We start from the raw sequence: 10,375 nt of genomic DNA, 5'->3' as shown, positions 1-10,375 counted from the left end.
TTGCTTAATAAAAAAGGTTTGTTGAAAATGAGTCTTTGGATCTGTCCTTAATTGCTGTAAATCAGAAGTCGTATCATGGGGGTGCATATCCTACTAATATTTATTTCCCCAGGGTTTTTCTGCCGCGTGCCTTTTTCCACTAACAATGAAACTCTGCCCCCCAGTGGGGGAGTGTAGTTTTGGAATAACGTTGCAGTAAATAAGCGACGTCAAGTGATTTTAAAAGGAGTTAGGATGCAGTACTTGCTGAATCCTGGATGGTAGAATTGTTAAGTATTCCTGTAAATGAGGTTCCAGCACTTCACACAGAAAGGCAGTTATAAAATTATGATTGATGACTGACAATTACGATTCCAAGCCTCTAAAACTATATTAGTTCTAAATCGAGTCAGTAAAATTTTGTCATTCTTACTCTGTTATAACTTTGACATCCAGATAAGAAAGAAAAGTTGGGGTTGCCTTAATGAGTTGCTCAACAACAACAGCAGCAACAACAACAAGGGCTGTCAAATTTGCCGAATATGACGTTCAATTATTCCTCCAAACCAGTACAACGAGAGACATAACTACTTCTACATGTATATTTATTTCAACACAAACAAGTCTTTTAAAAGAGACGGGGCTTTTTTAGGAAATCACTCTCTCCGCCACAGTTTTTGTGGAATTATTCGCTCATTTCGGCTGGATCCACGTTTCTGGCTCCTGCCCATCATGCAGTGCATTCCTTTCTCATTCCACGTTTCTTCCTCACTCTTGTCATCCTTCTAAGGAGCTAAGAGGAATGTGATGTCCAGACACGGACCAAGATGACACTGTCTAGTATACAACAAACCAAGCCCTTACAGGCTGTAACTTGCAAACTTCCTGAATCCGATGAAAAACAGGCTCAATAGATATCACACACAGATAAAAAAAACTTGAAGTCAATATAGTACAAATATCTGCCTATGAAATAAAAATACGGAAGAAAAAAAAATCTGAAATTTTATTGATTAAATAAATTTTTAAAAATGTTGATTTATCAGTAATTAAATTGACTTTGGGTTTCAGCCCTACTTGAAATTTAACTTGCTTAAATACTTAAATATTTTGAGTTTTAATTATTGGTAGAAAAGTAAATCAATTACCATTTTCCTGAATGAAATGTTAATCTTGTACAAATGTTACACAAAACTAAACACATACAGAAGATGCTGTTTTGAAACTGACATGACAATAGCTTGATGGATTAAATCAAGATGACAGAATATTAATCAGCAACGATTTTGGTAATTTTTTTGGTTCCACCTTCACAAATCTGAGAAATTGCTTCTTTCTGTCTGTTATATCTTTGTAAAAATAATATATTTGTGCCCTAGGATGTTGAACAGACAAACAAATTAAAGTAATACCTGAAAAACTGCGACAGATTTTTTCCCCCCCCAGTATTTAGTGACGTTTTTATTGGCTAAACTATTTATTGATTATTGGAGAAAATAAGTAATAGATTGACTGAGAATAAAAAAAAAGAGAATCATTGGTTGAAGCCACACACTGTTTCCTCCAAAGAAAAGAATTTACAGAACCTGAAAATAAAGGTTGAATGTTATACAGAATAACATTGCTGATACTCATGAAAGAGTTTCCATGACGTGCTGTAAATGTTTATTATATTAAGCCTTCAGCTAGAGTTTTGCCAACAACGTCTGTAGATCTGTGAGGAACTGGCAGTGATCCGCTGAGCTGCACTGATCACAATTTCACTCCGTTTCCCCTTACAAAGGCTTCAAAAATAAACTGCTCAGCTCATCTGCTTGGACAACGATGAAAGATCATATCTGCACCCTGAGCATTTGGTTGTTTTTTTTTGGTGCATCAATAAATCCGGTCATATCTTGTGCAGACAGTCTGTGCCCCTGATAACCAATGTTTACACAAAGCATTCCATATTTTTCCATAGGCTCTTGGAAAAAGAAACAGAAACTAACTTTGTAGTGTGGTAGAGTCACGGCTGACTCTCTTGGTTTTCACCTCTCGGATCACGAAAATCACACCTTCGTACGGCCATTCGGTAAAGCTGCAACCTGATGCATCAAGGTCAAAGTGACGTTGTGCACCAAATAACTTCAGGCTCTTATTCCCGTAACCTTAGACATTTAACAGCTGTTTCTAACATCTAAATTTTAACTTGCAGGATTTCTTCAATTAAAAAACACCTTTGAAATAAGGACGGCTCATTCACATGCTGCATCTTGCACATACAGCAAAAGATAATATGCATGTACAACATGAATCCCTGAACACCCAGCACAATTTCTCAGAGCCCCAGGACACATCTTCAAATTGGTCATTTTGTTCAATCAAGAGTCCCAAATCCAAAAATGGTTCGTATACCGTGATGTGAAACAGAAAAAAGCAGCAAATTCTTACGGAAGCTGGAGCAAGGAACCTAGCATTTTTGTTTCCCGTCACAAATGATAAATAATTTACCTGATTATTAAAAATGTTATTTAAGTTGTTGCCAATTAACTATTGGAGTAACTGTTTCAGCACTAAAACGCAACATTTATTGTAAATGGTTAAGAACATTTGTCTGAAAAAAAATCTCTCCTTTAAGGAAGATCTTTTTAAAAAACCAGCAACAAAGCTTCTCCTAAGAGAAAAAACTCCTTAAAACTGTCTCTCCCAATGTATTTTATAAAATCAGGGAGTGTGAAAATAGATAAAGATGCCTGTGACCAACAGTCCAAAACCCAAGGCTGGAACCATCAAATGTGGCCTCTTCGCTTACAACGTGACTCAGACGATTATTCCTTTATCAAATTAGTCGCTTAATTTTCAATCAGTTTTCAACTAATCAATCAACGGACTAATCTTTGCAGTGGAACCCGATATAAACGTGGGTATTATTACCATGCAAGCCTGAGCCACATGCCAAACTAGAAATCTAAGAAATGACCTCATCTGCTACGTGAAGCTTTACAATCGATACCAAAGCATGTGAACAAAACACACAGGAGCATTATAAAGCAAACTCAGCAACCAGAGACATCAAATATATACTAGCAAGCAAGAGAAAAACAGCAACCCAACAATGCCAAATACAACTTAAAACTCAAGCATACTGTATGCGACAGGTATTCAGATCCTTTGCTTAAGTAAAACTGCTCTTACCACACCGTAAAGATAATCTGTTACAAGAAACAGTCCTGCATTAAAAAGTTAAATAGTATAATCGGGGAAATGTACTTAAAGTATGAATGCTTTGCAGAAAAACGTCCCCTGTGAGTGTTACACTACTATAGATTTAGATAGTTTTTGCTGATGCATCAACGTGTGAGCAGCATTTCACGGTTGCATATGGTCGAGGTGGAGCTATTTTATATAGGGCTGAAAGTAATGATTGTTTTCATTATGGATTAAACCCGCCGATTATTCGGTCAATTCGTTTATTCATTGTCGTGGTTGGTAAAAGTGAGAAATGCCGATCATGACGATTACCCAGAGCCCAGAGCGACGCCTTCACAACGCGTGTTTGTCCAAACCTCATAATTATCCGAAAAAATTAAATAAGAACAAAATTAATCACAGAATTTTTTTTTTTTTTTTTAAACTTGAAAATGATTACATTTGAGAAACTGCAACCATGAAATAAATACTGAACATTTTTCATAATTTTTTTCAGCTTTACTTGTATATGTTGTTGGGTAGTTTAATTTACAATAAAGCATCATAATTTGTAGAGTAACTAAAGCTGACGAATGAATTCAGTGGAGTAAAAAGGCCCGTTACAACATTTCTCTCTGAAATGTGGTGGAGTAAATGTATAGTATATTATATTATAGTATAGTAAGGATAATACCCAGAAAAAGTACATGTACCTCAGATTTGTACTTAAGTACAGTACGTGAGTACCTGTACTTAAGAAGCTACCAAGCTGCAACCGGATTGAAAAGGTCACCACCACCAACAGCAGAAGCAGCCTAACGCTGGCCGTTTTCTCTCTAAATCTGACGCACAAAAACCGGCTGTATGACTGAGCCAGTACAGTGAAACTGTAGGCAGAAGCAGCGAGCACTTCAGCGGCAAATTAGCGATTGGAAACCGGGAGGGGGGGGCGCTCGAAGTGGCCGCTGTCGGACAGAAGAACTGGGAGGAAAACACGCCGGAGAAGTCCGTTTGGCCCGACAGCTAACGGTCGACCGCGCGTTAGCAAGTTTGTGGAGGTCAACTTTTCCAAAATAGACATCGCTAGCAATCGTCCATAAACATCCAAATGTCGTGAAACCACACTTACCCCCTGCCCCCCGCTCGGGTTGTACACTTCTGTCCTTCGGGACCGCGAGTTACTCCGTCCGCCGAACAACGAAAAACATGTTTAGCCCGTTTTAAAAGTTACGGCTACGACGATGCGCTACTCCGTGATCCGAACAAAGATGGCGGCCGGACGTGACATTTTCCAAATGCGTGTAAATTTAAAATGAAAAATAACGGCGTTACTATAGATACATCTCCCTGATAATCGGATTATTTAAAAAAGTATAAAGAAACAATTACCCATATAATCTTACACGACGTTGTACTTGCCAGCTGGTAGCCAATCAGATACAAGCTGGCTCCATTAATGGTACATTGTGGTAATTTTTTTACTGCGAAATTTGTTTATTTATTATTTTTTATTAATACTTGGTGGCAAACTCGTAGGACTTCACTTGGGTTGCGAAAGCAGAAGTAACCCGCTACATCACAAGAATTTTTCAACTTTAAAAATTCCCATTACAATGTTTAATATCCTCAATGTTCTGAGAAGATTAATATGGTGACTCATGTAACGATAGTACAGCTTTGTGTTATGCCCATAATGATTTCAACTTTGCTTCTGAGATTTTTTTTTTTTTAAACCACAAATGGTTAAAATCAGGTGTATAATAAATGCTTCACTGACACGATAGATAGACAATTCATTCAAAATTTAATAATAATTTTTCTGTTTCCCCACATTTTTTTTAACTCAGTGGTTGGATGTGTAATGATGAAATGCACCTTGGGAGTTGTAGTTAATGTTTCTCCTTACTTTGTGCTTGCTTGTACCTTTGAGATTGATCAAAGAACCAAATGTTCTCTAAGACAGTTGTTTATCTTTTGTGCTGAGGATCCAAACAGACGATTTTCATGTCCATCCAAACCCTTCCGAAGAGCCCAAACTGACAGTCACCTGACATTGTATACGCAGAAAAATACGTAGACTTTTATTTCCGGAACCCTGGACGATCAAACAAACTCCTGCCAATTTGTAAGCCTATTTATTTCATTTAACATTAGACAAATACTGTACATAGAGCAGCATTATTTAGCTTTATGGGTCCATTATGTCGTCAATCATCCTGAGTCCTCTGGATGATTACAGCCTATTTCCCTGTCATCTCCACAATGCGGCTTTTAAGGCACACGGTGGTTCAGCTACTTGTCTGGAGTCTCAGCAACAATGAGGAAATCCTCAGGGAAGATGAAGTCGACAATTCAGACGTCAATCCTTGTCATCTTGCAAATTACACGTCTACATTTTAACGGTCGCGTAGCTCTACCATTGACTCGGGGCTGGTGCTAATTATTCCACACCAGCGAGTTGAAACCATGAGTACCATGAGTTGGGATAATAACTCCATCACTGAAGCGATCTGTCCAGCGCGCCATCAGTCGTGGGCGTTTTCTGCTTTGTGGCTCCAGACTGGCTTGCGTTTCTCCAGGAAGGCCCGGATCCCCTCCTGTCCGTCTCTCAGAGCCAGGTTGTCGACCATCACTTTGGAGGCGGTGGCGTAAGCTGCGTCTCGGCCTTGAGCCATTTGTCTTTGGAGGAAACGAAATAGGGTTTGAACACAACAATTTTTCACAAGGAATCCTGATTATTATGGTACGTTGATAGTTCTGGATAACATTTTATCTGTCACTGCCCCACATTTAAAGTCAGTTATCGATTTAGTATAAAATTTGACAGCGGTAACACTTACAATATCTGCCCTAAAACGGTCTCTAATGATTCCAGCCAAATGAAGATGCATAATTCAGCGTTTCTAAACACCCCGTTATCAATTTTAACGATTTTTGATTTTTTGAAAACTCTAACCTTTGGAAAGTGGCTTTGCCGAGGGCGACGACAGGCCGGCTAGCCTGACACACCCGCCGGGCAATGGCCAATGTCTCCTCCTCCAGTCGCTCTTCTGGCACCACCTTACTGACCAAACCGTGAAGCAGAGCCTCATGGGCTGAGATGGGAGTTCCTGTGAACAGCATCTCCATGGCAACCTTGTAAAAAGGGAGGCGAAAAGGTGCGTGTCAATTAGAGCTTGGTACTTGATTTTTTTAGGCTGTTGCCAACATCACCAAAAAATAAACTTGACAGTATGTCAGCTTTGTAACATATTGTATTCATCTACAATTAATAAACATTTTCAGCAAGGCTCACTCGAGTTTGGTTATTATTTGGCAGGTTATTTTACATTTGAACAATTAACTTTATTATCAAAGTTAAGAGGAACAGTAAACACAAGATAACTGGGTCTGTAACTAACAATTATTTCAATTTTTGCTTAATCTAGCTTTATTTGATTATTTTTTGACTACTGATTTAGTTTATAAAATGCCAATCACAGGTTCCCGGAGCAAAAGGTGATGTCTTAAGGTTCCTTCTTTTGTCCAACCAACATTTCAAAACTCAAAGATGTTCAATTTATAACAAATAAATACACAAAAACATAAAAATACGCAAATTCTCACATTTGAGAAGCTGGAACGTAATATTTGGCATTTTTGCTTTATAAAAGATACCAAAGAGGAATCAAAATTGTTGCTGATTAATTTTTCTGTCAATCGACTAATCAATGAATCGATCAATGTTGAAGCTCTAAAGATAACGCATTTTTAATTTTGAACAGTACCAGGAAATTAAGTTATTATATAGAATAATTAAAAACAAGAATATAAAAAACGTACATTACAAGACTTACATAACATAACCTTCAAATTAAAAGGTAAAATGCAGCAAAAAATGATTAATGTGATTCAATTTTTCTTGCATATTCGCCAACATACAATAATTGCCAATACTAGTATTTGTAAGTAGCCACCACTGGCTGATGATATCAGGACCAAATTAAACGCCAGTTCAAATTCCGCCAGAAGAAAGACGAGTGTCCTTGAAGCCCCGAAGCCTTCGGCCCTCACCTTCCTCGGCACAGCTCTGCCGATGGCCACCGCCGGCGTCGAGCAGAACAGACCCACGTTGACACCCGGAGTGGCGAAGGTGGACTTCTCCGTCGCCACGGCAATGTCACAGCTGGCGACGAGCTGGCAACCGGCCGCCGTGGCGACACCGTTCACCATGGCGATCACCGGAACGGGCACGTCCTGTATCAGAGTCATGACCTGAGGCACATGAGCCACTGAGTCACTTGTGTGTGTGGTTAAGCAGCACGGACTGTGTGGGATTTAACTAGCTTGATTAGTTCAGCAGTTCAAATGGATAAATAACAAACAGAAATAAACAAAGTGAAAGAAAATGGCAGTTCTGCCACATGATCAGGCTAGGATCTATGTTTGGTGTTTGTTAACGCAAGCACTATTTGTTTTTGTATGCTCATAGCAACTGATGATGTAATAATTACAATATCACACAGTGATTTGTCAAATGAAGAATAATTTAAATTACCCCTCTAATGACCAGATAAAGTAATAACAATGTAGTAGCATCACCTTATTAAAAATAATTACCGATTATTTATTCATTTATCTATTTTTCATGGGGCATGTAATAACACTGACAGTGCTGAAACAATGGATCGATCCCTCAGTCCAACAGCAGATCACACTTGATAATTGTTTAATTATCTAAGTAATTTATGTATCCAGTGTAAATGATCAAACGTTTCTTTGTTAGAGTTTCTCAAATGTGAGGATTGTTTTTGTTTGATCCACGTCATTTTAAACTGAACGCATTTAGCTTGGACGTCGTTGTTGTGATAGGCTGGTGTCATGTATATAATTCTTTACACTTTACGTTCTAACTGATGAATTGATTAATAAAAATAAAAAAAAGTAGTAACATTAATCAACAATCAAAATAATAGTTGCAGCTGTAAATGATTGTGACTTGTTGTCAGTCAAAATGCATTATATCAGAGGTGAACGGCAGTGGATCAGATCCAGTTTTTGAATAAAAAAAGAGGCTGATATTATGATATGATCAGGCTGCTGGAGGAAAAGAAAGACAGAAGGGGAAGCAGGAGGGCGAAGAGAGGGACAAACTGACCTCTGCACAGGTGTGAAACACCTTTGTGTGATATTCTCTGCCCTGAGCCGACGTCAGCTCCTTCAGGTCGTGTCCGGAGGAAAACACTGGACCTTCGGCTGAAACACACGCGGTAAGACCAACATCTTTCTCCCTCTCTCTCACGCACACATTAAAAAAAAATACCTACCTGATATGATGATAACTCTGAGATCTTCGCTGGCTACATCAGTCACGATGTTCTCTCTGAGGGACTCCAGCATGGACAAGGACAGAGCATTCCTCTTCTTGGGATTGTTCAGTATTATCCTCCTGAAAACAGAGAGGAAGACCTTTCATTCATATATTTCACCTACTGGCAGCGTCTTGCCTTCGGTTCTCGATGATGCAGTGTTTCATGTGATTTTTCATCACAGGCTTTTTGTGTATTTGAGTGACAGTTTCGCTTCGGTTTGTTACAGACATTTCTCCGTTGAACTGCACAGGGGTTGGCAGCCATATTCGCGGTCTGTTCCTCTTGCACTTCCCCGTAAACGCGTCAAACTTACCATTGAATGCTACGGGTGCCGTTTAGGCCCCACGCCTGAGGAATACTATGCATTCATTACCGCAAAGTTTTTGTCAAAAAGATTGAACACGACTTTACAGTTTATCTTGTTTAACCTCTGTCTGGACAGGTCACTTCCTAGCGTGTACTGTATCTCTGATTTAAAACAAAAAACATACAGATGTAGGTGCTGGTCCGTTACCTGATTATTTTCACTTTGGAGGACTTCATTGTTTTAACTCTCCAACACAGATATTATACATTTTGTTTAGAGGTTTATCCAATGGCTGAATTTACTAGATCACATACTCTGCGCACAAAGATTTGATACTTAGCGAAATAAGATCATAAATTAGGACACATTTCCATAGATTAAAACCCTCGACGGGACTTTATATGAAGTAGTACAGGGCACCAACAGCAAATGTTCAGAGGGCCTTGTGGCTCCTGGCTCCTGGCGCTTTGCACCACCCTGTCTCACGCTGTCACTCAGCCGAAAACAACCTTGAGCCTGCCGAGGGCGACGGCGGGAGGTGGCATCCGGTCTGTGACCCCTTTATTACAAAGCCGTGCCTCTCGCTGGAGCAACATTTATGCCGAAATTGACTCTAAGATGCTGAACTTCTGCGTCGGGTGCAACTCAACATGCGAGACGCGTCGTTTGTCGCTCAACGTTTAAGCTAGTTCGCCCTCCGAGGGCTAAATAGCGGCTACGGATGGCAGACCTTACGCCGCCGTGTTGCTGCCTCACTGTGGGCGGCTCCGGCTCGGTGCGAGAGTAAGAACGGGTCCCGGTCAGCGGTGTCGTCGTCCCGCTGAGCCGAAATACACCCACAGCTCTGCCGAGTAAACAACGAGCCATGTTTTCTTTTAAGTTACTGCCCGGTTCAGCCTTCCGGGTCACTCACCGGTCAGACCTACGCAGAGCGTACGCTCGCATCCGGGTGCCAAACGTCACTACGCAGCGACGTTTAGTTCAACGTTGTTTATTATTATCATTATCATTATCATCATTATTATATGGGTAACAGATATTAAAGCTCACTAAACAGACACTGTATCGTTTATTAGTTATTATATTATGAAATCGTTATCATTCGTTAGTTAATTGTTTAATGTGTAAAATCTTATTTTATAAATGAATCCTAATATTTTTATGATCTCAGACAAACGTTGTGCAATAAAAACTACAGTATTCCCGTTCTGAAATGTAATGGAGTAGAAGTATCAAGCTGTTTAACTTGGGAGTGATTAAGCAAAGCTCGTCATACTTTCCACCACTTCTTAATTAATTTTAATTAATTAATTAATTTAATTAATTTTTTTTATTTATTCATGGCATAATTCTCTTTGTTCATACTGTGCGACTATATCAAATTTTGGAAAATTAGTGGTAAAAAAAAAGGAAAAAAAACAGTCCACAACTTTCTATTATATAAATGGATTTATGGGGGAAATCTTTGAGACTGACAAATGAGAATTTACAGACACCAAAATTCTGAAAACCTGCTCGGCAAACTTACGCAATTTTCCTATTTATTCATATTTTCATGTACATACGTGTT

General features: G+C 39.2%; 1 protein-coding gene across 3 annotated transcripts; it reads right to left on the bottom strand.

The window, feature by feature from the left end:
- Window positions 1–4,934: 4,934 nt before the first annotated feature.
- echdc3 (enoyl CoA hydratase domain containing 3) lies at window positions 4,935–9,781 on the bottom strand. Of its 3 annotated transcripts, none has more exons than XM_040150508.1 (6): window positions 9,719–9,781; window positions 8,454–8,575; window positions 8,285–8,382; window positions 7,201–7,401; window positions 6,104–6,282; window positions 4,935–5,826 (listed from the first exon to the last, which is right to left on the bottom strand). In XM_040150508.1, the coding sequence occupies exons 1-6, from the start codon at window positions 9,748–9,750 to the stop codon at window positions 5,673–5,675; spliced, it is 786 nt and encodes a 261-aa protein (XP_040006442.1). In that variant the 5' UTR covers window positions 9,751–9,781; the 3' UTR covers window positions 4,935–5,672. The 3 variants fall into 3 exon arrangements, with proteins under 3 accessions (XP_040006442.1, XP_040006431.1, XP_040006449.1); XM_040150497.1 differs by lacking the exon at window positions 9,719–9,781 and adding an exon at window positions 9,536–9,711; XM_040150515.1 differs by lacking the exon at window positions 9,719–9,781 and adding an exon at window positions 9,013–9,527.
- Window positions 9,782–10,375: the final 594 nt, after the last annotated feature.

Source organism: Xiphias gladius, chromosome 2 (assembly GCF_016859285.1).
Source record: "Xiphias gladius isolate SHS-SW01 ecotype Sanya breed wild chromosome 2, ASM1685928v1, whole genome shotgun sequence".
Taxonomy (NCBI): Eukaryota; Metazoa; Chordata; class Actinopteri; order Istiophoriformes; family Xiphiidae; genus Xiphias; species Xiphias gladius.
The sequence above is the reverse complement of the archived record's forward strand: the minus strand, read 5'-3'. Positions and strand labels throughout refer to the sequence as shown.

Coding starts and splice junctions, on each gene's coding strand:
- echdc3 (XM_040150497.1), bottom strand. CDS start 9,672: ATGGCTCGTTGTTTACTCGGCAGAGCTGTGGGTGTATTTCGGCTCAGC. Junction 8,383..8,453: donor CAGAGTTATCATCATATCAG/GTAGGTATTTTT, acceptor CGTGTGTTTCAG/CCGAAGGTCCAGTGTTTTCC. Junction 6,283..7,200: donor GCAGAGCTGTGCCGAGGAAG/GTGAGGGCCGAA, acceptor CCTTTTTACAAG/GTTGCCATGGAGATGCTGTT.